This window comes from Aphelocoma coerulescens, chromosome 18, assembly GCF_041296385.1.
Source record: "Aphelocoma coerulescens isolate FSJ_1873_10779 chromosome 18, UR_Acoe_1.0, whole genome shotgun sequence".
NCBI classification, from domain to species: Eukaryota; Metazoa; Chordata; class Aves; order Passeriformes; family Corvidae; genus Aphelocoma; species Aphelocoma coerulescens.
In genome coordinates, this window is record NC_091031.1 from 5,197,489 (window position 1) to 5,224,724 (window position 27,236).

The 27,236-nt window shown below is 44.7% G+C and overlaps 1 protein-coding gene and 2 long non-coding RNA genes across 4 annotated transcripts in view; 1 reads left to right on the forward strand and 2 right to left on the reverse strand.

Moving 5' to 3' along the window:
* The window catches only part of HLF (HLF transcription factor, PAR bZIP family member), a 36,674-nt gene extending 10,440 nt beyond the window's left edge, over positions 1-26,234 (reverse strand). The window contains exons 1-2 of the mRNA XM_069032862.1: positions 25,890-26,234; positions 24,333-24,668 (exon numbers count right to left, since the gene is read on the reverse strand). Of these exons, the coding sequence (XP_068888963.1) occupies positions 24,333-24,668; positions 25,890-25,995 (442 nt within the window). The 5' untranslated portion in view covers positions 25,996-26,234. The remainder of the gene's footprint in view (positions 1-24,332; positions 24,669-25,889) is intronic.
* Positions 59-8,960, forward strand: LOC138120310 (uncharacterized). 2 transcript variants are annotated; one of them, XR_011155823.1, is made up of 4 exons: positions 59-124; positions 5,211-5,285; positions 8,692-8,745; positions 8,875-8,960. It is a non-coding gene; the product is annotated as an uncharacterized lncRNA (long non-coding RNA). The 2 variants fall into 2 exon arrangements; XR_011155822.1 differs by having other exon boundaries at positions 8,692-8,922.
* Positions 4,165-8,990, reverse strand: LOC138120311 (uncharacterized). Its single transcript, XR_011155824.1, has 2 exons — positions 8,921-8,990; positions 4,165-4,392 (listed from the first exon to the last, which is right to left on the reverse strand). It is a non-coding gene; the product is annotated as an uncharacterized lncRNA (long non-coding RNA).
* Positions 26,235-27,236: the final 1,002 nt, after the last annotated feature.

The window sequence follows — 27,236 nt, forward strand, 5'->3', positions numbered from 1 at the left end:
GTGCCCAGCAGCCAACTAATCCTTGCATCACCAAGCTTCCCAGCTGTCACAACAGCCACAGAAAGGGCTGCTCAGAGGCTCTGATGCACACGCAATCAGCCAAGGAGGAAGCCTACTCTGCAAGGTAAGGCCCCTCAGTGCCCAGCATCGGGAGCCAGATGCCTTTGCCAGGCTCTGCATCATTTAAACACTGTGCTCACAATGGCAGCCAAATTTTCACAACAGTGAAGTGGCTGGACTGTTTAATGTGCTTAAGCTTTGTTCTCAATGGGGGCTGCTGACTGCCAAGTGTTTTGGAAAGAACTTAGCCCCTCTATTTAAGTTGCTGAAATGAGAACTCTTGAGCATTAAGCTCTTTTGGAAATCCAGCTGCAGAGCTCCACGGTGGTGGTGGTGGTGGAAGCAAGCCGGGAGCAATTGTTAATGGAAACTTCCCCTCATACCACCCTAGTGATGTGTCTCAACCATGGCCTGGAGAGACCACAACTATGTCAACACTGGCCTTTTGTCTGGAGCCTTTCCCACTTGTAGAGCTGCACTCAAGCAAGAAGGAGTATGCCAGGACAGACACAGCTCCAGGTGTCTCCTGGCAAAGGGACCAGCAGGTTTTGACAACCCCAGCAGTTCTGCTGCCCTAACATCTTGCCTTTGCTAATGCTTTTGGTGTTGCTATGGCAGACATTAGCATGGTGGAAAATTTTCCAGAAAGAAAGTTAGCTGTTCTAATCCTTTCAGTTGTCGTCCTCCTCCTTCTCCTCCTGGCAGAGACTGCCAGTGAGGAAGTCCAATGTAATGGTAATATTTTCAGTGTGGTTCCTTTTTCAGAGAGAAATGGACTGAGGCCATTCACTTGTGTCATCTAGGTCACCAAATGGCTGGTAAAAAAAAATAGCAGCTTTTAATTGCCTGCAATAATTGAAATTCACAATTCAAAAGTATAGCAGCATTTTTGTATACCTACAAAACCCAAACGCTGATCTGGTATCATGGGGAGTTCAATCACCATATCCTGACTCTTAATTTCCCCTTTTTGAAACATCCCACCTACCAGCTGTGCCCAGGAGAGTGAAGACGGAAATAACCTCTTCAGCTGCACCACTGCTTGGCAGACTTCTTATCTGTACTGTGAGAGATCCCTGGTAAATTATGTGGAATGCAATTCTGAATCATTCAACTCCCATAGAACTGTGTCTGATTTTCAGAAAATCTCCCTTCTCACAGCCCTTCTACACTCTTCATCAGCTCAACAGCCAGCTGGAGAACAGCGACAAGAGGAAGAAAAGGGAGTGAAAATGTTCTAATCAAAATATTTTTCCCTATTTTTTACACACATTGGAGGGAAATAAAAGAGGAGTTTCTTACTCAATTTATTAGCAGCCCAGAGATAAAATATGTTTGCTAATCATTTTTCTTTATACAAACTGAAGGTACTCTGTGTGTGTCAGTCAGGCTCTGCAGTGCAGTGGTTAAACTGACAGATAATCCTCACCCAGAGCTGCTCCAGAGCTCTCCCTGTATGTTTTCCAAGCTGTCTATCCCCTTGGCAGCTGGCCAGCTATTTGGGATAGTTCCCTTGCTCTAAATCACAGCCTGTCCTGGACTAATCTGTCATCTATCTCTGCATTAACTGCTTCAGCCTCCAGGAGAAGTTCTCTCACTGCAGAACACACGGCAAGAGCACAGGGATTGAGACAGGCAAAAATCCCCATAGGGTAGCAAAGTAAAAGGGGTATTCTGGAGGTCAAGGTTTATCTACGGACAGCATCTTGTCACTTCCTCACAATATTCTAAGCAACCTTTTATCTATCCTATCTTATTCTATGTAATTTCCCTGCTATTAAGACTGTAGTGTCTTCCAGAAATGAAACTATTTAGGTGGACAGGACTAAAGCCATACACTGGGATCCTCCTGCCCTCAACTGGAAGGACAAACCCAACCACTCTCTGCCTTGGGGTGAAGAAGATGCTTCACCTCTGGGTGTGTTTATGCAAGCAGTTGTTATAGGAGCTTTTTCTCCCCAGGCAACAGGAGATCTGTGTATCTTGACCACGGCTCCAACCCGGCAGAGACATTCCTCTACTCCTTACCTTACACAAACTTGATTCTGCTGAACATGGGGTGACTGCAAACACTCACCGCAGAAAGAAGGATCTCAACCCAATGCAACCACCACATAATTCGCTGCTTTTAACACACACTAAAAGACTGGCACACTAAAGTGTTTCTAAAATCTGTACTTTTTAAAGATATCAGCATTGTTTACAAACCTTGTGCACTTAATTATGAAAGAATTGTCATTTCCCCTCTCAGCATTGCGTGCCTCCTGCTCCAGGCCTCTACAGTATTATTTCAGGCAGGACTGGTAGTCTTATTAATATAATCTGACACTTCCCGTTAGAGGATGCTGTCTTCAGTTCCTTCGGCCTTTGCCAGATTTCAACCATTCTGTTTGTATTTCTTGTGTGCCAGCTGTGTTTCTGCCAAAATGGTTCTACAGTTTCCCGAAAAAGGTTCCGCAAAAAATACTTTGTTTTGAACCTGTTAAAAATTTCTGGCAAACTTTTCAATGCAGTGTGCTAGTGGCCTGTGCACTGGAAGAGATGGCAGCTCCTGGGTCAGTGTTACTTCAGAGAATCACAGAATAGTTTAGATTGGAAAAGCCCTCTAAGATCATCGAATCCAAGCATTAACCCAGCACTGCCAACTCCACCATGAAACCATGTCTTCAGTGCAACATCTGCATGTTTCTTAAAAACCTCCAGAGCTGTGATGCAACCACTTCCCTGGGCAGCGTGCTCCAACTGTGGACAAGCTGGAGGAGGAAAGGACAATTTCATTAAGTGATTAGGACTCAAATCTGAGAAGGTGGTAAGGAGGTGAGGAAGGCGAGGATGACAGAGACTGGCAGCCAAAGATGAGAGGGAGAGAGCCTGGAAGGGGAAGGCTGTTCCAGCAAAGGTTGTGATGAATGCATTAGGTTGAAGAGCACTGTCAAAGGCAACAGGGCAGGAGAGTGCCTGTGCTGATGGTACAAACACAGCTCCAGATTCCCAAGTGCCACAGATTCTCTTCAACAAACAATACAGTGGCAAAGCTCCCTGTCCTCCTTCAGCTCCTTACTGTGAGGGTAAGTTATCATCCTCTACTCAGTCCCAGCAGCAGGACAGTGCAGTGTGCAGTCAGGTCCATTTCTACTCATTTCCAATGTGCCTGTTGTAAGAGTGGCACATGAGAAAGCCTAGCTTTTCAATTTGTTTTTAAAATTAAATGCAAGAGCTGTGTAAGAAGCACAGTCATGGTTGCAACAACCTTCAAAGTTCCAATACCATACTATCTTACTCGGATTCTTTCCTCCTTAAGGAGACACTTGTTTCACCCATGTTGATTTATCCAAATAATATTTGCCATAAATTATTCCAACCCCCTGTAGAGAAACAGTTTCAGGAGTTCCATCCAGCACTGACAACAACTGTATCTGTATGCTTCAGAAACAAGACTCCCATCAAAGAAGGGGCAACACTTCTCTTTGCAGATGAAGAAGTACAGATATTTTAAATCAAAACACCATTCTCTCAGGCTAGCAAATGTTGTATGCATTGGCTGCATTTCAAATTCTCTCATGGGCTTCTGCAGGTGTGGGACACAGGTGAGAGCCACCCAAGGTGTCACACTGGGCTTCTCACAGAAAGGGAAGCAAACACATGGTGTGACACGTCCACAAAATCAAATTAATTGTTCAGAATTCTGCTGAAACTTTATGCAAAGTCCAGTCTCTCCAGACAAAATCCTTCGGTCCTTCCTGCCAGATTTTCTCTTCTCCTCCTGCTGTTCCCTGCATCCTCTCACATCTGCAGTAAATGAGGTCAAGATCCAAGATCCTACAGACAACCACTTCCTTCCTGAAACGGCCCTGATTCAGCCCAGAGCTGGTCTGAGCTCCACAGGCAAAATGGGAAAAGGGGAAAGAGAGCATAAAAAATGTAATTAAAGCCTGCATTTCCAAGGGACAGGGTTTGCTATCGGAGGCTGCACACATGGCCTTCGATTGTGTCTGGGTTTGAGACAAATTAGGAGGAAACGTCTGAGATGAACGTATCCTCTAATAGAAGGCAGGTTTCAGCAGCCCCTCCCCTATCCAGGTTCAGAAAGAATTTTCTTGGAAAAAAGTGAAAAAAAAGCTGTTTATTTAACAAGCAGGGTGCACACAGGCATGAGAGGAAAAAAAACAATAATGTCAGATAATAAACCTTCTTCTTGTGGAGAAAACCTGGTAGATTCAGAGTCCTTTCTGTAGGTGTGGCTCTGCTCTCTCTGGAGCTGGGATGCAGCGTGGGCCCCTCCAGGCTGTGGTGTGAGACCTCCCGGTGATGGTGTTCCAGACCAGAGCAAAGCTGAACAGTTCAGGAGAAGAAAAAAAAGCCAGCCAGTCCCAGGAAAAGTTTCTTGCCTCAGCTAGCAGGCTAGCTAAAAAGCAAAGAATTTAAACTCTGTGTCTCTCTCCTGAGAAACAGAGCTGAGAGCTGGCTAAAAGCAGGACGGTGCTCCCTCGGCTCTGCAGCGGTGAGAGCGTGGGGAGTGTGTGAGTCCTTGAACACAAACTGCTCTGAAGAATTCACTCGGCTCCCCGCCCCCCCCCCCCCCCCCCCGCTTTCTCTCAGACCCAGCTTAAAGACACAGAATTCATGTCTGGCATAGAGCAGGCGATAGGGGATACAGCATCAGGAAGTCACCCCAAGACAGGTTGTGTATTTGTAGATCTTTGAGGGCTTCACTTGCAGCTCCTGCCTGTGGTTAACTTGAAGTGAATGGAATACCCTTTGCCTGCTGGCCCAGTAACGTTCTGCCCTTCAAAAGCAATAAACAAATAGGAGGCACCAGCAGGTAAAATCTTTCACTACATCTCCTGGACTTAAGACTCATCTCATACTCTGAAAGCCCTTCCTTGACTTTAGCCTGTGTGAAGGCAGCACTTGTGAGCTCAATGAGGCCTCATCGCTGAAAACAACCAGGAAATCCAATTTTTATTCCCTTCCAAACAACCCGTGCAAGATGCCTGAGAGTAGTTGTTCCTGCTCTGAACAATCCCCTTGCAGAAGGGCTACATGGAGGAACAGAGGGTTTGATTCTGCGACACTGAACAGGGATTTAAAAATTCTTGAAAAGCATGAAATCCACAGCATTCCTAAATGCCTTTCTGATTTTTCTGTAGGATGCTGATCAGCCAAGATGGAATTCAGTGGGGACGGGGTCTGAAGAAGAGCTGCAGGGAAGAACGTTCACACTGGTATTTAATTTTAATTTACACTTGGCTTAGAAGCATGTTTCAGTTCAAGATGCTTATATTCTCTGGTACACTGGAGCTTCTTGACATCCTTTGGCATATTTTCATTACCTGGCAATTCACATATAGCAAGATTCCTCAGAAAGTACAGTAATTCTTTTCTTAAAGGGAAGGTTCCAGAGAAGCATCAAAATTAATCTGCTCTGAAGGAAACAAAAACATCCACTTTCCTTTCCTTGGACAATTATGTACCAAGCTTTAATAAACCAGTAGATTTTAGAGAGAGCCCCTGATTTAGGTAACAGCCTCATATAGCACAGAGTCACAGAATCATTGAGGTTGGAAAAGGCCCCCAAGATCATTGAGTCCAAGCTGTGCCCAATCCCCACCTCATCACCAGCTCAAAGCACTGAGTGCCACATCCAGGCCTTCCTTGGACACCTCCAGGGATGGGGACTCCAAACCTCCCTGGGCAGCCCCTTCCAATGCTAAACCCCCTTTCACTGAAAAAATTCTTCTGGCATCCAACATGAGCCTCCCCTGGTGCAGCCTGAGGCTGTTTCTTCTTGCCCTGTCCCTTGTTCCCTGGGAGACCTCACCTTGCTACAACCTCACCACCCATAAATGTGCCCTCATGTGGAATTCTGCTCAAAACAAAGACAACACTTGTCCTCAAGATGTGTCTGTGCCACTGCCAATGTGCTTTTCAACGCTCCAGACCAAGTCAGTCCCTCTCCCATTGTTCTGTTTATTTGTCTATCTAGGACAGCACGCTCTCAGTAAACAGGTCTTGCAAAGAGCCCTCCTGTAATCCTGACAGCATATGCCACCCATGACTCATGGATCTATTACCCAGTTCTGGTACCCAAGCCCTGCTGGCCTGGGTGTGTTATCAAAACACAGTCAAGGGAGATTTCAACTGGCATGGAAGAGCCACGTGAAACAGGTCCATTTCCTCTGCCTCCCAATCAGCAGCTAATGGGGAGTGAGAGACAGACAACAGATGCTATCAGCAGCACTGGAATACATCCCTGAAGGAAAAGAGGTCACTGGGCAGAGTTACAGGAACTTGCAAATCTCTTCTCTTTCGATCTGCTCTGTGCACACAAATCTGAACTATCTGTTGCAGTCGCTTTTTACTCTTTTTCCCTTTTTTCCAATTTTTTCCATTTTATGTTTCACTAAAATGAAGCACACTTTTTATGTGACAATTTACAGATGGTGATTTGTATAAAATAATCACGTTTTAAGAATTAGAGCTGCCAGAATGGGAACACATTGTTCCTATAACCTAAGTAAGGCTGAGTACATTTTATTTTCTCTCTGCCCTCAATTAGGATCCTCTAATATGTTTTGGAAAAAAAACTCCAAACAAACAGCAAAACCCAAAAAAATATACTCAGGTTGTTACAGCCCAATAACTGCAGAGGTCTAACTTGCTTTGATATACTAGCTTTGTTCCCAAGGAGCACACATAAAGCGTGTGTGGTTGTAGCTTTTTCTCTATTGATGCATTTATCTCCATTTATAAACCATACAGATGCATCAGGCCAGGGTAGCTTGAAAAAGGGGGCCAGAGGAAGGAAGGGAACACGTCACCACTTCGGGAAAATTCCAAGAGAAAAGGCTGTTGAATATGGACGTTACCCCTGTGTCTGTAACTACTTCTTTACAGCTACTGCATAAAACAGGTTTTGGTGGCATGTCAGACACAAGCAAAATCAGGTAACTTCAAAAAGCAAGCCAAATTAAAAGATACTACAGCACTGAACACTGGGCACTGGTAAATTCACTTCTAAATGTGAGGGAGTCACTGAGTAGCAGAAAATGGCAAGAAACTGCTTTGCTGAGGAGCCTCCAAACCCAAACTAATGCCTCCAGAGACTTCTGTGGCTCACAACAGCACTCACATGGACCAGACAGAGCAACATGTACCAAAACCTTCAGATTTATCTTTTAAAAACAGAGGCAGTGAAAAAGGCTGGTGATGGAATATCTCTTGAAGAAATCCTGGAATTCCAGTATTTATATTCCTTCTTGTGACCTCCTCTGCAAACTGCCCACAGCCCTGAACTAGGCCTCTGAACACACTACTATGCACGTTCTCAATGCAATAGGCATGCTGAATCTGTGAAGATAGTGAATGATGTCAAAAATGAAATTAAAATGCCCCAAGACACAGAAATCAAACCTCCCTCCATTTATTGAGCAGTGCATTTACTGTGATGCCTTCAGGAGGCATGTCAGCAAAAGGGATCAGAAAAAGTTGACTCCATATGAGACTGCCCTTTCTTCTAAACACTCTTCCCCCAATCCACAAGTAATAAAGATTTTTAAAGATTTACTCTTGTTATCACACACAGCATGGCTCTCCACTGCCAATTAATGACAAAAATCATTATTAAGTCAATAATTTTTAAAATATCAATATATTGAAAATAATATATTTTAATGTAACCTTGAGGCCAATATGCACTGGCAAATCATTGATCAATTCACTGCATATAGGAGCTTTTAAACATGGGAGTTGGCATTTTATAAATGCAGAGGTATGGAGCACCACTATTCTGGGTTTATTTGGGAGGGGGGAAAGTGCCCTTATCCCTGAGACTTTCTGTGTCTAAACCACTTAACAATTCATATTAAACACAGCAGGGCTTTACAAGCTGAGTCCCACAGAAGTGAACTGACTGCTTGACTTTACACTGGTGGTCATCCCATTCTCTGTAGAGACAGCACAGGCCTTATGTAGTATTCTGTTGTCCGGGGCTTTTGAGAGGATTTGGGGAGAGGACAGGACAGGACAAAATCCTTCGTCCCCCTCTTATTCCCAGGTCACCTGCAGAATTCCCACCGTGTGCCCCTGCTCAGCACAGGATGGGATCTGCAGGAGTTGGCCATGTGGAAAAAGGTGATTGTTCTGTGCCCACATGGAAGGAGAAGCACTGGAGAGCTCGAAAGCACTGCAGGCTGAGGGCAGCAGCAATTCATAGGCTTGGAAAATTATGTGGGCTTTACCTTTTACACTCCTGTTAACTCTGATTTTCATGAAGTAGGTGGTGTTGCTACAGCAACTGTCGTATCACATCATTTCTGCTGTCTCTATCACAGGGATCATCTTATTTTATCTTAAACTCAGATATGCAGCTTTTTTTCATCTATTCTAAAGCCCTCTGTATTTTGGATATGAAAAAATTATACAAAATAGAGCTGTGTCATATAAATGGTATTTCTTAAAAATGTAGCAAAGCTTACAGAACATTTTTATTTGTTCTCCTTTTACAAACGCAGAAAGAATAAAGAAAATGGCACTGGCTGATTTATGATATTCCAGATTTTCAGAAATAAATTAAGAGCTAGTCTCACGATAAAGATGTTTCATGCCACTTTTAATGTGTTCTCTCTACAGAAGCTAAGCCTGTGTTCCTGTGCACATCAGCAGAAGTAACTCATCTATTCACAGGTGAAAACATTTTGCTTCCTCATGCCCAGGCTATTTATGCACCTGCATTCCACACAACTCACACCCAGCTCAGATGCTCTTGCCCACCCACAACACAACCCCAGCCCTCACCTGCTGCCTTATCTGCAGCCTGGAAGAAGCACCTACTGAAGCAGAAGTCCCAACCCACCCTTACCTGGTTCAGAGGGTTTGTCCAAGCTGCCAGGGATGAGGTGGTCACCCAGTTTTGCAGCTGCCTTGCTCAGTAACCCCAGAATTCGGCTCTACCTCTTTGGCCTCCATTTTGCTGCCTGGAGAAGGTCTTTGTGGGTTCAGTGCACAAGCAAAACTCAGTAAAATCCTGATGATGGAAAGGTTCTGTTCAATTTTTGTTATTAACAAGCATTCCAATGCGTGCACTCACAAATCTTCCTTTTAAAAATATAAAAAGCCATGTTGAACAGTAGTAAATATTCAGTTACACCCTTGGGCTACTCAGGAAATGTACGAAAAGCCCTACCTACAGAAAAAGGTTATTTCACAGACCACTCAGCCAGCACAGCTAAGACATCCAGATCAAGCTCTGCCACAACCTAAGCTGATGAGTATTTTGATCTGCTTCTTCCTGAGCATTTCCAGCCACTTCCAAAACAATCAGTGCAGTCACCAAATTACACTTCAGTGCTCCAGCCAGGTCCTGGGCAGATGGAAATCTACCAGTGTGGATCCAACCTGTGGGCAAGGACTGTATCTCATGCACCTGGTTAATGGACATGTACAGAATTAAGATATCAAATGGCCCTTCAGTTCCTTCAATTGCTTTGCAAACTTCATTTCAGTGCCCCCAGTACCTGACAGTTTTTCTTTAGCTAATTTCCCAGAAAACTGAGTTTTGTGCAGTCCTGCTGTGCATATCTGCCCGGCCCCCTCCCAAAAGCTTGGGAAATTGTTGGCCAATTTCCAACCAATTTGGCAGCAAGGCATCCACATGTGCTACCAACAAGCTTTGTGAAAACAACGTAAATGAAAGAAGCTCTTCCCTCCCTGGCTGCAGGAGCCGTGTAACACATCAGAGAACCCACAGGGTCGTGCTGCTCATGGAGCCAATTCCTTGGGCAGGAGGTAGGAAGGAAAAAAAATATTCACCAAGTCACTGCTTGTTAATGGCAGTCAGGAAAGCCAATTAATCCTCTTGTTCTCTACTGGAATTGAGAATATCTCTTCACTTTATCCTACCCACTCATTTACTATTTTCAGTAATCATGATCAAAATGATTTGTTTTACAACTACACTGTCATTTGACAATCCCTCTGAATTCCAAGCAGACACATCTGGTATTGATAGCCAGCAAGAAGTCATGCACATGGGCTGTCTTAAAAATCAATGTAGAAGACAGTCAGATGTGGACAACCCAGCTGTCTGCTATCATCTGAGCATTTATTTATTCTTATAATATATACTGAAAACCAGAACTCTACTAGAAAGAGCTTATTTTATATTATCCCCAGCACTTATTATGCAAGCAATTTAAGTCTTCCAACCAAGACACAGTGGAGGGTTTGGGAATCAACAAATTTGCTCTGGCAGCGATGAAACATTCATTATTGGCTTTGAAGTAGGGAGGGGTTTGGTTGGAGGGGGGAATCTCTTTTATTTTCTTAAGATTTGTTAAAATGCGGACAAAAAGCTGGTGGAGGGACACTAGATAGGACTCAGTGAAGAATCAGAATGCTGTAGATTTATGCTGGAAGCTGCCTATCTGTCCCACCTGAGGGCTGAAATCCTGGTGTGATTTTACTGTGCAAGGTCAGAGATCCCCTCTGCCCCTCTCGCTGACTCTCCCTGCTGCTGTTGCCGTGTTACACACCCTCAAGTACTCAGGCTTGGGGAAGAACGAGTTAAACTTTGCAAAGAAAAAAACACAAGCAAGAGAAACACCTTTCCTCTTTCTGCTTAACTGGATAATTGGTGAGCAGGAACCTGCTTGATGAGTTTCAGCAGCTCCTCGAGATCAGTCAGGGCTGTTTCTGAGAGCAGCTCAAGCTGCCAACTGGATAAACACCAACAGGGTGCCCCTTGCTAAGGCTTTTGATAACTAAAAATTTCCAGAAGGCAATGAAGCAGTTTGTATGCCAAAGATCCATCCAAACCCAGTAAGAGCAGGGAGCTGAAAAGGGAGAGTATTTTATAGATGTTATATACATAAAGCTGTCTTACAGTCAGAATAAATAGATGATTTTAAAAGAAAAGTCTAAATAATTTTTATTGCAGTGGAGAGAGTGCAACAGTAAAATTCAAATGAATGAATTAACAGGTTCTGTCCTAAGAATTTAAGGGGCCAAGAAAATTCTAGTCCTGCTCTGTACAATCCTCTGGGCTTATTACTTGATACCATTTATCTATAATGCAAAGATTTTATTCAAGTACTTAGTGCTTTTGAGTCCAGCTGGCTGAAATAAAAGTACACAAAGATTGATTTTCACATAAGGATTATCCTGTCCTACCTGTATCAGATGTGTGTGCAAGCACCTGAGTTAAAAAAGGCAAAACCAAACAGAACCAAACCCTGGTAAAACCTTGCTGTAATTTCAAACCTGTCCCAGCTGTACAATCACCAAAGCAGCCCCTATGGCAATCACTGTCCATATTATCATCTTCATTTCTATTTATTCACATCAGTGTTTCAATTAACTCAACACTACAACGGGCAAATAGGCATTTAGATATGCTGGGCTTTAAGATCAAGACCCAAAGCTCTCCCTTGCTGAAGCTCTTGCTGAAGCAGTTGACTCCAGATGAGAGCCTGGGCTTTCTCCCAGGTTCCCTCCTCTCTGAGGATGCAGGAAAGATTAAGAGGAAGCAAAAACATATTTATATCCTAAACAACAACATAAAGATTTGGGGAAAAGTATTTCAGCTTTGCCAGTGTTGATCTGTTCAGACACAGCTCAAAGATATTGATAAAGTAAACAAAACCCCACAACTCAAGGCTCAATACCATCCATCTAAACCAAACCAAACAAACCCCTCCACACACACTGGAAGTGCAATGTCCCTTTGGAAGATGACAGGAACTGTCCATCAGATGTTGCCCCTTGCCCTCATGTTTTGTACCCCTTCCCCAAGCATGATGTCTTTTTGTACTGCTTTTTCATACAAGGGTGACCTTGGAGATGTTGGGGTTTCAAACCCAGAGCCAACTTTCCAAAACATGCTGCATTTTGAAAAGCCCATTTTTGTTTCACAGAGAAATAAAGGAGTTTGCATCATAAAGCCTTTATCCCCCCCAAACTCAAAGCCTCCCATACAGTTAAAAATCAAATCCAGCTTTATTTTCCTGCATGAGTCAGGCTGCATGCAAACAGCTTCTGAGGACGGCAACTTGGGGTGGAGAACTGAAGGAAGAAATCCAGAGAAAAGAAATTCTTCTAACAGCACACTCCTATTTCCACAAGGCATTTGCGAATATTTTCATTTTAAAGCTAGAGGAAAGCCACCCCCTTCCACCCCAAAAGAAGTTTTAAATATTATAAAGACACACAAGGACACACTTTATTATTTTAACAATTACTGCTATTTTCAGGGCTCCAGCACAGTTACTTCCTTCCATAATTGGACTTCAATCAAACCCTAGTGAAGCTTTTGATCTTGGAAAGAGTAACAACACAGCTCTGTTATCAGCACAGAGGGGGCAAAGAGTAGGACATCCAGCATTTTTCAGTAAAGGAAAGTTAATTGCTTTGACTTATATTTATCAAAGGTCACAGCTACAAGTTCTGAGTGCACACACATAACGGTGTACACTGAGAAATCTCGTACAGACTGGACAAAGTGTTGGGATTATACTATCTGTGTGCATTAAAAAAAAAAAGAAAGAAAAAAAAGAAGAAAATGCAGCAAAACAATGCTAGATTACTATCCAAATATACCCCAGTGGATGTCCTGCCAAAGAGCAAATATGTGGCTGTAAGCTCCAAACTGAAATAAAAGCTTGGCCAGCAGCCCAGAGCTTCACTGTATTTTGCTCAGCCAACCATAATCTGGCAGAACAGAGTGAACACATTTGCAGCCACGTGATGGAGAAGCCTGTCGGGCCAAGCTGATTTCCTTGTGTTGGTTAAATGTGATCTTCAGACTGTACACACCAGCAGCTTGGGAAAACGTGAGAAAGTGGGAATCAACCAGCCACGGGCTGGAAACTGAAGGGCAGCAGAAAAAATTACTTGAGGAGTTTGCTTAAAGGTTTGGGTTGCCAGTGGTGGATTTTAATGAGGTGTTAACTGGGCTCCCAGGGCTGAGCACCCGGCGTTCACCTGGGTCTCCACTAGAATTACACATCACCAGCTCCTGCAAGGATGCAGATCCTGAGAGAACCCGGTTTGGAAAAGGCACTGGAAATTCGTCGTTGGATAGGAGTGAGAGCTACTCATCAGTGTTTCAAAAATGCGAAATGCTGAGTGATTTTGAAGTCCACACTGAGGAGACTCAGAGGTGCTCAGGCCTTCCAGGATGTGGCCCAGGATGGATGATGCACATCCCCCAGGGTTCAGACTGCAGGCACCCCGTGAACAGCCACTGCTGAACACAGAGAAACATCTATGAAGTGAGATAGAACCTGGCCAAAGGATTCAACCTGAAAAACATGAGGGATAACACCTGCCCCCATGTCAGGTATTATATTTTGATAGTAGTGATAATAATGTTTTTAAATAACTGACTTAGGAAGAGACAAACAGCATCCCTGGCCAGCATCAGAGCTGCACATGATCCCTGAGAGCAGGTTACACGTGGATGCAGAAAGAAAAGCCCCTAAACACAAGACCTCAGAAGTACATCCCTGCTGCAGATAAGAGCAACTTGGCTGAAGCAGTCACCAGAGTACATAAGAAAAGTGAGATTTGTTTATTTTCTAACAGGAATAAATTGATAAACCAGACACGTGCAGCACCTGGTGAAATCAGAGACGCACACGAGTTGACAATTACACCTCCAGCTCTTTCCTTCTCCTTGGCTAATGACTCCTTTTCACGTGTTCAGAACAGCTTTCAGACAGAGACTACCACAATTTTCAACAATGACATCAACCGTGTCGCACTGAGAAAATTGAGCAGATAAGAGACACTGGAAAAGTGTTTCTTAAACCTGGTGATGAGCATGGTCCAACTGAAAGAACAGCCTTTCTGAGGGCAGCCACGTGATTATGGATGCATCAACATCAGGCCTTGGAGCATGGACAATCCATGCCCTGATTTTTTAAGTGCCAAGGCACCAACAGGCAAGGTGTTTCAAGCAGACACCCAAACCACAGCTGTCCAACGTGTTACTCAAGGCTTGTGGTTTAACCTCCTCAGAAGGCAGATATGCAGGTTAACTTTAAATATGCTGCACTCTTCCCTAATTCTCTCATGTAAGTATAGAGTTCAGTGATGCAGGTGTTCACAAGGTCAGCTTCCTGCTCCATTTTACTCAGTTGGTGTTGCTCTCAAAAAATGTTCTACCGCTCCAGAAACACCTTCAGCTGGTGAGCAAGCGCTGTGGCTTTTTGCCTTTTTGAGGTGGTAGAGTAAGACACAGTAACAACACATGGCTGAGGAGCATGACAGAATCTAGATATGCGATTTATTAACCTGCTCTTATTTACGCTCTTCTTTTCCAAGAAAAACAACCTTCACTACAGGGAGGGACAGAACTCCTCAGTTTTCAGTGTACAGCTCTTGATACAGAGGCCAGGCCCTTAGACAGCTGGTGACAAAGGCCATGCTGTGGTCAGTCCCTCAAAACCAACCTGCTTGGGTAGCTCAGGTCCCTGGGAAAGTCTGGAAAACCAGAGTAGGAGTTAAACAACAGTGCCCAAGGTATTTGTAGTTTCACTTCCCAAAGTCTTCACACTCTTTATTAATCAGAGCAGTGATCACCCAGCTGGACAGGGCTGTGATTCTGGCCACCTTTCTTTAGTACTCCACCCTCACTCAGCAATAAGCAGAAAGAATTGGGCTGTTTCACAGGGCAAGCCCAGTGTATAAAAAGGATATCCCAAACCAAATTATCTCAGGATGAATGGAGCACCAAAAACAAAACAAAAACAAAAACCAAAACCCATTGAGCAAACATACACTCCTGTGAAAATTTTACTTTGACATTGATATGCTGCTGTGGTATACTTCAAACAACAGTGAGCTCAGCACTTGCAGTTATTTCAGATCTGTATCTGCTTTTTCACTCTTCGAAAGCTAAGGTGAAGGCAATGTTTTAGACACATTAGAAAAAAAAAGGCAGACAGAAAAAATTGCAGCATTTCCCAATAAACCTTCTCCAACTTAATCCTGAGGAAGCAGGAAGAGACTCTTGAGTGTCTTTTCAAGCAGTTTTTTTCTTTTTTAGAGACATTTCATATTGCATATGCCACAGCCAGACCAAACAGGTTCTTGGACCTCACCTAAGTGTTATCTTATCAGAAACGGTACTAAAATGTTTTCATGCTGTGCTGGAAACAAAATGTAGGGACATAAAGAGGTTCTCTCAGGTTTGTAAATGCCCTACAAGAATGTGTTGGGGAGAGGGAGCAGGGGAGTCTACCCAGCAGCACTGTATTACACCAAGAGCAGGTTGTGTCACTACAGCTCTGTCCCGACACACCCATATTTTACAGCACACAATGTACTGTACAATCCACAATGCCAAGAAACTCAACATATCTAATCTGGCAGAAAAACAAAGTAATATCAGGTTAATCCAATTCTTAAATTGCACAACTTTGAAAAGCCAATAGGAAAACAAATCTTCCCCCTCATTTGTGCTCCCCCATCCCTCCTCCCAGCACGCATACCCTGCCACAACCCGCTTTTCCTCTTTCCTTCCTCCCTCAACATTTTTAGCCCACTCTCACTCTCCCCTGTTCCCCTCTGACTCCTGACCTCGCTGCAGCCCAGACCCCGGTGGCAGGGTGGAAAATGTCCCAGATTAGAGCAAGCCAGCTCCGTGTGCAGGGCAGGACGAGCAGTGGGATGCACAAGGTCACTTGAACACCCGCCTGCATGTGACGCTGCAATAACTGTGATAAGAGCCACAAATCTCAAGTTAGATCACTGCAAGGTAGCTTCAAACCAGGCAGCAGAGCTAGGGTGACTCTGCTGCAAAAGAAGAAAAGGATACAGCAAGGATGCATAAAAGTTGAGGAAATTTTTCAGTAAATTAACTGTGCTTGGCTTTGGAGAGGACCAAGACCATTCCACTGCGTGGAATAAAAACTTTCAAGATCTTGCTTACAAACCTTACAGCTAATTTTCTAAATTCTCTTTTTAAATGAAACCCCAGAGTCTCATCTAATCACAGAACCTGAGAAGCTGAGGAGTTCCAAGGAAGAAGAATGGTGGAAAAAGTTTGACTCCCCTCCCTCCAACACACACTAAACCAATTAAATTTGGTTTCTTGCAGATTCTTTTCTCAAAGTGAATTGGCATCTCATGGTGTCTAAAAGGGTGTCAGCTTTTCTAGAAGCATTTCACACACATCAGGCATTTTAAAGGTCTAACGTACATTTTCTGATGTAGAAAATGCACATTTGCATTACTCTTCCTGCTCAGCAACACATTCCCATCCTATATCCACTCATACATCCACTCATTTATTTTCAGAAAATTTTAGGACTGTAATTAATTCTTCAAAATCACAACTTTCTTGCTACATTTGGTTAAAATCAGCCAATATAATCAAAAACGAGCAAGCAGGAACAGGCAAGAGGCCATACACCTGGCATGACCAGATTTGGTTTGTTTTCATAGAAAAACTGGAACAAAAAAATACCCCGATGCTCATCTCTCAGAGCAAGCAAGAGCTGCAGGAGTTACGTGCCCAGAAGGGGCAGTGCCCCACCGAGGGGCCGCAGCTGCAGGGGCTGCAGATGCCACAACATCTGTATTTCCACTATGCAGTACAAAGAGAGGCAGTGGTTGAGGGCTGATTGCTGCAGGGACCTTCAAATTCAGTTTAACCCTCTCTGTTTTGATGAGGAACAGAATTTGGGTTTGAGTGCTTAGTTCCTACTTACTAAGCAGTACTAAGCCAAGAACACAGCTGGTTTTTTTAAGCAGACATCTTGCTGGAATAAGACTCATTTTGAAATGTTGCAATGGTGAGTTTGTAAAAATGACTGAATTGTTTTAAGTCATCTCCTCTGCTTCAGTGCAAGCCTTGAGCCTATGTTTTATGTTCTGCAGTGCTTTATGTTCTTGTGCAATGTGCTCTTCTACAAGAAGGTTTAGTGCTGTTATTTCAATAATCTTGCTGTCCTAAAAATATTGATTGCTCCGTTAAATGCATTTCTGCAGTATTTTGTGCTTTGAAGTTTCACATTATTGTGCCTTAATTTCTTTCCAAATGCAATTTACAGTTTCCTTCCTCTCCACATTTAATTTCTGTTGGTGTGCTTTCACCTGTCCCATGATTGCTGAGTGACCAGGTCACCTCAAAAACACCAATGTCCACATAGACATTAAGTAAGCAGGGAGGCCTTCCAAGTGTTTTAAATAAAACTTAAGATCCAATCACTGCCACACAAATTAATTGATCTTTCTGCGGACAGAGAACCCTGTTCATTCATTTGTTTATTAAATTCAGGAGAACCAACCAGTTCTGTAATGAATTACTTAATCTTTGACCTATTGTCCATAGCCATGTTCCAGAACAAAGAATTTACAGCAAGCTGAGCTCCCTCAGGCTAATTGGAAAAGAATGCTTTTTTTTTAAACCATTCTCCATCTTCAAGAAATCTTTGCCAAACTCTGTATTTTTGCCTCTCTGCTTATACACCTACATATTTAAGGATGACATTTGGTGACAGGTGAGTTATTGCTCCAGTTCACTGTAGCTTCTGCTCGTAGGAATCACAACTGTGGTTCCTGCTTTGTGTAGTAATCTACATTTGTGTTCCAGCTAACAAGAAGCTGAGTTTTCTAGAACCTTAATGCAATTTGGAGTTTTTTATTTCCTCCTACAACAGCCATACACCAAAACAAAGAGCTCCAAGATGCTCAGTGCCTGTTTTCATTAAATTGCAAGTAATATGAACAAGAGAATAATGCCAGTGGGATGAAGAGCTAGAGCTGTTTCTCAAAGTTGAGCAGAGAACCCTGAAGCAAGAGCTTGCCACATCAGAGGAGCTAAGCAATGGTGTTGGAGGGTGCACAACAAAAATCTGGGCCAAATTTAGCCCTGGCATAACTTAGTTGAGAGAACAGGACAGGAGAAGCAGAACTGTACCACAGCTTTAAGCGTGTCAGAAATGTGAGAAGCTGAACAATATTTTGCATTTGTTTAAAACTTGATGGATAGCACCTCAGTCATGCAAAGCTGAAGTGCTGTGAAGAGCACCAGAATAAAAGAAAAAAAAAAAGAAAAGAAATTAAATGTTGCAACACATGCTGCCTTACCCACCTGTGTTAGCTCTCCACACTGCAGCTCTCAAGCTCTCAGGACAAAATTCAGCTTTTTGATAGAGAGCTTCTTTATCACCATTTGTTCGTTTAAAAAAAAAGATTATACAAGCTACAAAAAACCTGTTTGTCATACATTCATTTTGACACAGTTGTGGATTTTACACTCATTTTCAACACCAAGTGATTATGTATAACTTAGTCCATTAAGTGGAATAGATTCGAGGTTTAAGTAAATGCTTTTTTTCAGAGCTTTCATTATCTGCTTAAGGTAGAAGAGATCAACCCACAGCTTTTCTTGAAATAACTTTGCTGAAATATTTTTTTCTGATCGCCAGTCTTCAGTGAAATTCAGACAAAATATTGAAAATATATTTTATTTGTTATGAAAGGAAGACTTTACTAAAGAAAAAAAAAAAAAGGAAACCTATGCTCACGCTTTGTGTGATGTAAACTGAACAGCTCCACAGTGTTCTGCCAGGCAACCAAACTTCTGATTTCATAACGCACTAAAGTCCTAATGGTGACCTGATGGTGACTAAGTCCTTTCATCCTGTAAAAACTCCACTGGCCACTGAGAGCTGCTAACCCCCTTAAAAAAAAAATTCCAGAAAGATGAATGACAAGAGAGTGAATGGTGACATTTTGCTGCTCCACCTGGGAGGTGACGGAGAGCAGTCAACAAGCTGCCTACCTGCTGAGCAATACAGAAATCAGGGAGACCACATGAGGAGCAAAGTACTTATTGCTGAGATTAATTGGCAGAATCTGGCCACTGCAGCTTCCACAATTGCCAATTTGCTCTCATAAAAATATGTAGAGATTGAACAATTTAATGTAGCTTCATCTAATCAGATAATATCAGTGTCTTTGTATACATCTCCTGATGAGGTCTTCTCTCTTCACTATAATGTATTGTTTTATGAAAGACTTCAGGGTGTACTCGCTCCTTAAATCAAATCACTGCACTGAGAACCATTCAATCACTCTGCAATGCACTTTGAGATGGGAAGCAAAGCTCTGAAAAATACATTGTACTTTTCTAAGTAACTGTAACAAGCTTGACACTCAAGACATCCTTGAAATATCTTTAAGAGGACAAAAAAAACCCCAACCAAATCCTAGGTGTTCCCTGTATGTGCCCTCTTCCTAAGTCTGGACAGCCCTTCCTTGCACAAGGAGCTCTCCCTGTATGGAATGCACTACGAGACCTGGAGAGTCGGGCCAGGGATATTTAAAAATACAGCCCAACACCCGAGATTATTGCATGCTGTTTACTGTTTGAACTCTGAACTAACTTCAAGTTCTTTCACACAGTCAAGCAATTATTTAACCAATAATCAACATTTAACTGTGAATATTAAAATTAGCTCTCTTGAAGGAGACACAGTGTTCTTGCTTCCAGCCTTAACAAGCCTGTGCGTTCAGCACTTTTTTCCCCCCGTTATCATGTGACAGGCTATTTTTAATATTTGCCTGAATATATTTTGCATCTCCCTTTGATCCAGAAAGCAGTTTTGCGAGGCTTGCCCGCAGAGTGCACTTCCTTGGCAGCAGCAGTGCAGGGCGCAGCTTTTCCATCTCAGTGCAATTTGGGCCCTTGCTGGCAGTGGCAGGAGCGGAGCTGGGCTGAGCTTGGCTGCACAGGGCAGGGACACGTGCCTGGAGCACATGGTCCTGCAGGCACCCGGAGCCTCACGTGAGGCTCAATGTGAAGAGCAGCTCCTGGTACCAGCCTTGGGATGGTGGAGCTGGTCATTCCCATCGTCACGTGGGAGACCAAAGGTCAGGAAATTCCCAGCTCCCTCCTGGGTGCTGCAGGTAGAGAGCCCTTGGCCTCTGAGAGAGAAGGGGCTCGTGCAACACCCAGGGACTGCTTGTAAACAATGATTAAAGCTTAGGAGAGGATTCCACACACAAGCTGGCAGCTGGGAATGCTGCCCTTCACTCTGCCAAGCTGTGCTGGAGGAGGAGGAGGTCACGTTAAGAAATGCAGGGGAAGGAAGGCTGCAATACAGGGAGTGCTGCACACACACCCTTTGGGGGCTGCCCCGGCACCAAGCCATCCCGGGATGAGGCTGCATGGAACAAGAACAAGCCTCTCCCAGCTGGCTACCATGCCTATCACAAACAAGAGCTCCAAAAAACACTGAAACCCACCCAATGGTAGCTGGTGTCAGTCACTGCAGCTCAGTGCCTGTGTAAGAAGCCAAAGGTAATGGATACTGCACTCTAGATGGAATATCTGGACTAATCAAATAAACCGCAGCATTTCATAAAAATCTTTGTGTTCTTTGGGGGGGGTGGGAGGTGTAAGTGTGCTCCACATGGAAATAATTCTCAGCTTTTTGATTAATGCGCCTCTAATTTTACTTTTTTTTTAGGGAAGACTTGCAGATATTGCACACAGGTATATTTCTGCAGTGGATTACAAAGCTTGTTTTTCTTTTTTCTTCTTTCCTTAAATAAACTTTGGCAAGTAGTTAGTCTAAGGCACCCAGCCATGCAGGCAACACAGACAGAAAACCACCACCAGAGAACACAAGGAAGGAGGGAGTTCTCTCAGAGCCCCCAACAGCCCTGTCCTCCTTTGGAGCAAGGCAGAAACAACACCTGGTTATCACTGTGCCAGAAGCATCCCTGTGACACAGCTCCACATCCAAGGCTTTGGTGGCAAACGGAAAATTCCCATCTGAACCACAAAATCCCAAAAACCTTCTAGTTCGGATTCTCCATCAGGTCTAGCTGATGATTCTTGAATTCACACCTTTCAAACCATTTACAGTACCCTGCCCAAATCATTTCCATCAGGGATGCACAGGGAAAAGAGCCAGGTAAAAAGCAACAACCAACTAGTTACCTACAAAGCATGTACCCTCCCTTTACATACAAACAGCTAAAAATTACTCCAGATTTCCTAAAGGACTCTGCATTTAAATGGAGATTGACATTCCACCAAAAGACTACATGAGGTGTGCAACAGATGAAGAACCACAAAAGTGTGTTTGCAGTAATGGGTTACTTTAAAAGCTTCAAAAAAATCTGAAAACCTTTTTCTGAGGAGACCACAGATTTCAACCAACCTACTGGCATCCAATACAAAGACAAAACAGAAGTTTTAAATGCATCTACACATGACAATGAACGTTGGTCTGCAATGCTAAAATAAATCAAAATACTATTTTTTATTAACAAAATCAGCACTGTGAAAGATAAATACATGGTTTCACTCTTGCAAGTCATTACCCTGTGTCCCTCATCAAAACAAAACCCTGAACAGAAATATATGAGAAGTAGGTGCTTGCTTTGTTCTTTGCAGATGATAAACTGGTGAGCCTGAACATCTTTTCATTGACCAGACAATCTGAGCTGGAAATACAGAATTAAGTTATATTCATACAGAACCTTTTTGTTGCCATTATGTTTTTAGCAAGGGGAAAGAAAATCAGTGAGGATTTTGGTAATGTCACGTTCACAGTCAGGGTCAGCACAGTTTTGCTGAGCCTGATGACACTCAGGGAATGCCAGTGCAGATCTCCTGATCTCTTCCAGACATGGCACAAAACACGTTTGGGCAACACCACTCACTCCCACAGACAGATAAGGCTTGTGCTGGAACACATGCACAAAATTAAATCTCCTCATGCTGCTCTCCCACGGACCATCCCCGGGGCTGAGGGGTGTGGGGCACCACATCCCTAAGTCACAGAGTCACAGCTGGGGCTCCACGTGCAGGGGGAATGTCCCCCACCCCGGACAGGCACAGCCAGGGTGGGAGTTGTGACCACCTGCACGTGAGCCCTGCTGCCAAACTTGCACAGCCATTTAAAGACGAACAGGAGCAGCACAGGACTGGACCCTTCCTCCAGCCCCATGCGCTCAAACAGGCTCCCATTGCAAGGCAAAATTCAGAAAACACACCAATGAAATACTTTTAGAATTACTATCACCTAAAACATTCAGTTTTCCTGAAAGTAGTAAGATCACATTAATTTGTACTGAAATTGTAAACTTCCTACTACTTGTTCTTTGCTTTATTACAGTAACACAAATCACAACACTATGCATACTGGAATGATAGCTCACACCAATTAAAAAGCTTTCTTTATGTGACAATAAAAAAATCTATTTTAAATGTCTTAAGATATATTAACCAACAGGCTCCACTACAATGATTTTAACATTTACCTCCGTTTTCCAAAGCAGCACATTTGCCTTGGCACTTCTATGACAACTCTTAAATGCTCATTTTTACTTTTACTAAATTTTAGAAAAATATATACTGTTATATTCTCAAACTTGCTCAAACACTAAACTGTGAGATGGTCTCCTCTTCAGTACTGACTATCAAAGAAATATTTTCACATGACAGCACGTAAAAATTTCAACGACCTTATGATAAACCAGACTACTGTTAATTAAGTCACAGTTCCCATCTGTAATGGGGGACAAGAATATATTATTTAAGAAGTGAAATGAGCTCCCTTTAAAAAAAAAAAATCAAAAAACACATTTAACAAAAAAATTCTATTCTTGTTAAGGCAAGATGGTGTTGGGAAAAATACCTGCAAATTTAGATGTTTTATCCTACCTCAAGAGACATAACATCCTTTACAACAGTAAAAAAGTGCACAGTGAGATAAGTTTGTAACCCTGAGCTGCAAAGGGCTCAGGAAAAACTGAAAAAAAAATCGATGAGTTGAAAAGTCACACAGACAGCTGATTACAAATAAATTCTGACAGGTGATCATTAAAAGCCTGGCTCACTACCAGGCTCCTCTGAAAAAAAAAAAGAGGCTGCGGACAGATTATCTGCTTTTAATTTTATGTGTGCACAGGTGACAGAAAATGGTGCAGCACATATGCACTATTTTTAAAGCTGGCTCAGAAAAAGCAAGGGGTCATGTTCTGCTCTTGCCTACTCCAAATATATTTTAACTTTGGACACCCTTATAAGTTATCAGTTAACCATGAAAAGCCTTGAAACTGAAACACAAAGCAAAGTCAAATCCACACAAAGTAAAATTAAGTAAATGAAATCCATGACTAAACACACACTTCTGATGGGGGGGCGAAGGAGTCTGTTGGTGGGTTTGGGGAGCTTTGGGGGATGTTTTATTTCTTTTTAACGAGACAGGAATGTTGCAGACTTGTAAGACATTTCTATTTCATCCTGCTCCACAACTTTTGCCCCTCTATTTATTTATTTTGCCTCCTTATCAGATGATTCTGACAATGACTTCACACGCTGAGCATGGCAAATGATCAAGCAGAAGGGAGAGGAGTGGTTTCCTGCTGCCAAGAGCACACTTTGCTCTAGCACACCTCATGTGAGCAGAAGAGCACAATAAATAAGTCACTCTCTGTATTTTTTTTTAAGGAATAAGGCAAAGCTCCATGTTTCCCAAACTTCAATGTTGACGCTTTTCCACTGCCCATGATCTCAGCCATGCTGATGTCAAGCCAGAGCAGTTACTCTGGATTCAGACTGGTGTCTCTAAAGGGATGATCTCAAGTGCTAATAAACTAATAGAAGACTTCCATAGACATCAGATGGGCTGGAATTGCACATTACAACCAGGCCTTGGACTCCATGGTGTTTTCTTAAGCTTAAGGTGACTGCAGATGCAAGTTATAAACTCAGGTCAGAGTTACACTCAGTTTATGCCAATTTAAACACGATTATAATGTTGTTCCAAAACTCAGATCCCGTGGCAAATTTTACTTTGCTCAGTAGAGAGTAAGATTATGGCCAAAATTTCAAGTAAGAAGCATTAACCTTTAACTCCAGAGTAACTGCCCACTCCTGTGTTCTCACATCAAATATTGGCTGAAGGAATATTCTCTTTCACAGTCCTTTTCCCTTCTCATTTAACACTGTGGCATCTATGCCATTCTGTCTGTGGTCTTTTTACTTGCTAACAGCTAAGATTACTAACTAAGATAGCCAAGTCTCCTTGGAATTCCCAGAGCTTTCCTTAGATAATTTAAACCAAAATCGTGGTGGAGCAGGTTAGCAATAACTGGAGCTACTGTTTTTATTTGCTGGAGTGTGAGTGACAGCAATCCTCTGGGCTCTAAGCTGCCTGTCAGCTGCACAGGGAGAAGCAGTGATTTACAGTGGGGAGGAGGGGCTCACGCCAAATTCCAGAGGGAAGTTCTAAGGGCTGATTTACCTGGTCTGACTGGGCTCTGCATGCAGTTCTGCGACACCATGCCTGGATGGACTGAAGTAGAAGCCCTGCTGCTGAGGTCCATGACAGAAGGTGATGCTGAGGTAGCTTGCTGGAGACCTGACTGGTGTGGGCTAGGCTCATGCTGGTTTGGGCTGGGTGGAATGCCATTTTCTGAGAGGAATTCTTCCAGGTCCATGTATTCCAACTGGAAAGTGTCTCCATCGTACGGCAGTGTCTTGTCCCATAATGTTGGACCCAAGAAAGCTGACTGAGGGACTGTGGTACTGGTGCTGTCATCATCTAACTTCTTCTCTTTGTCTTTTTCTTTACCGAATGCTTAAACAAAAACACATAACAAACATGTAAGAGCTCAGTAATTAAAACACTAGCTACTACTATTTCCATTATTTCTGCTGTACTCTCAGGTGTAAGAAAGGAATATTCCCTTCAAAAAAGTAACTCCTTTGACTCACTGTACTTGGAAGAGAATTGAGGGGTCATGTCACTGAGCACCTTTGCTGGATCCAACCACATTTTTGAGATTGCGGTCTGTTTTGAGTTAACAATTCCACTCCATGCACAGCTTTGAATGTCAGCTTCAATAAGTAATCAACAGACTTAAAAGTGAACATTCAATTATTCCAGCAAACTGAAAGCTATTCAAATATTCTGTTGAAAAGGAACAGTCTTAGCCTAAAATCCCTGAGATCTGTTAACCTGTCATTCTTCTAAATTAAGGTCCCGATCCTGCTAGTCCTTGCACAAGCAAAGTAGTCCTCAAATTCCACACTTCTAAACGATACTAACATACAGTGGCAAAGGCTGACAGCATACGGCTTTGATGTGCACAAGAAGCAACAAAATATTCAAATGTAGACGCAAAGAAAAAGTTAAACGGAGGCTTCCTCATTTCTACAGCCTCCAGTGATTTCAGTGCACGTTTTATAAGGGAAACGCCTGATTTCTCTGCAAGATCTGCAAGAATCTGAACTCATAAAGCTTCCTGTCAGCTACCAAGCCTTTGCAGCATTTTATTTTTAACCTCATACAACAGCCCCGGTGAAATCCTGCGAGTCGCTTGGCAGTGGAACTCGGAAAAACGAGGAGACAGGAACTGCCCGACCTTCCCTTGGTTTCTGCTTTTCGTGCGCGCTGGATCCGTTCGCCATACCCGGTGCGCGTATTCCCGGGCTCCCGCCGCTTCCCGGGGAAACCGCAACTTTCTCCCATTGAACCGGGGGACGCGGTCTGTTGTGGGGCTGGGATGGGGATGAGGATCCCGGCCCCCTTTACCCGTGGCACGGAGCGCCCTTGGCGTCCATTCCCCAGGACCGGCGATGGGAACACCGAGCGCGTCCCGTTACATCGGGCCGGGGCGGCCGCCGCTCCCCGCAGAGCGCCCCGAGCGAGCCGTCCCGGGGCTCCATCGCCGGGGGAGAACCCGGGGGGGTGGGAGGGGGGGGCGGCGGAGGTAAGGGAAAAGGGGAAAACGATGCCGCGGACCCCAAGTGACGGCGGGACCGGGGCACGCTGCGAGGGGTCCCGGGGAAGCCTCACCGTCTTCGTGAGCGAGCGGCAGCTTGAGCGGGTTTTCCAGCAGGGACTTCAGCACGCCGTAGGTGGGCGGCAGGAACGGGGGATTCAGCGGGAGCGGCCGCGACATGGTCGGTGGGGGCTGCCAGCGGCGGCAGGGAGGGGGCCCGGGCGGGCAGCTGCGCGGCGAGCGGTTCCTTCTCCCTTGCTGTGGCCGCTGTCGCGGCGCGGGTGAGCCGGGCGCGGAGCCGGGCGCGGAGCCGGGCCAAGCGCCGGTGGCGAGGGGCGCTGGGGCCGCGGGACAGGGCGCGGACCGGGCGCGGGTCGGGCCCCTCCGCCGCGCAGCTGCTCCGCCGCCGCCGCTCCCGCCGCCCGCTCTGCGCCGCTCTGCGCCCGCCCGCCCCGCGCCCACGTGCAGCCGCCGCCGCCGCTGACGTCACGCCCGGTAACGGCCCCGCCATTGGCGCGACGGCCACGCCCCTCCCCGGGAACGGCCACGCCCCCCCCGTGCGCCCCGCCCCGGCACGCGCGCGGCCGGTACTGGGGGGGAACCCCGGGACACCCCCCCGAGCCCCCCCGCGGGCCCGGAGCGTCTCCCCGGTAACCGGGAGGAATGCGTTAATGAGATGTTAATGAGCCTGAACGTTTGACCCCGCTCGGGGCGTTCGAGTGTGGCGGTTCCCCCGGGGCAGCGGGACCCGGCGCTGGCGCGGTGTGAGGGGTCCCGGCTGCGGGGGGTCCCACCCGTGTCTAAGGGAACAGGCTGTAGGGTACGCGAGCGTTTCCCACGGAGCTCCCTCTGCCTCTCTGCCGGGTGTCACCCCACGGTGACAGCGCTGTCACCACCACGAGTGGGGTTCGTTCTCACCATCTCACAGAACCCTTCGGGCTGGAAGGGACCTCTGGAGATCACCCAGTCCAACTCCCCTGCCCAGGCAGGGTCACCCGGAGCAGGTGGCACAGGAACGTGTCCAGGTGGGTTTGGAACGTCTCCAGAGAGGGAGACTCCACAGCCTCCCTGGGCAGCTGTTCCAGGGCTCTGCCACCCTCCATGGAAAGAAGTTTCACATTGAGGTGGAACTTCTTGTGTTTTAGTTTATGGCCATTTTTCTTTGTCCTGTCACTTGGGCACCACCAAAAAGAGTCTGGACCCATCCTCCTAGAACCTGCCTTGGAGATATTTATATGCATTGATGAGATCCCCTCTCAGTCTTCTTCAGACCAAACAGGCCCAGCTCTCTTCAGACTCTCCTCATAAGAGATACTCCAGACCCCAAATCATCTTCGTGGCCTCTGCTGGACCCTCTCCAGCAGCTCCTTGTCTCTCTTGTCCTGAGCAGCCCAGAATGGGACCCAGCACTCCAGATGTGC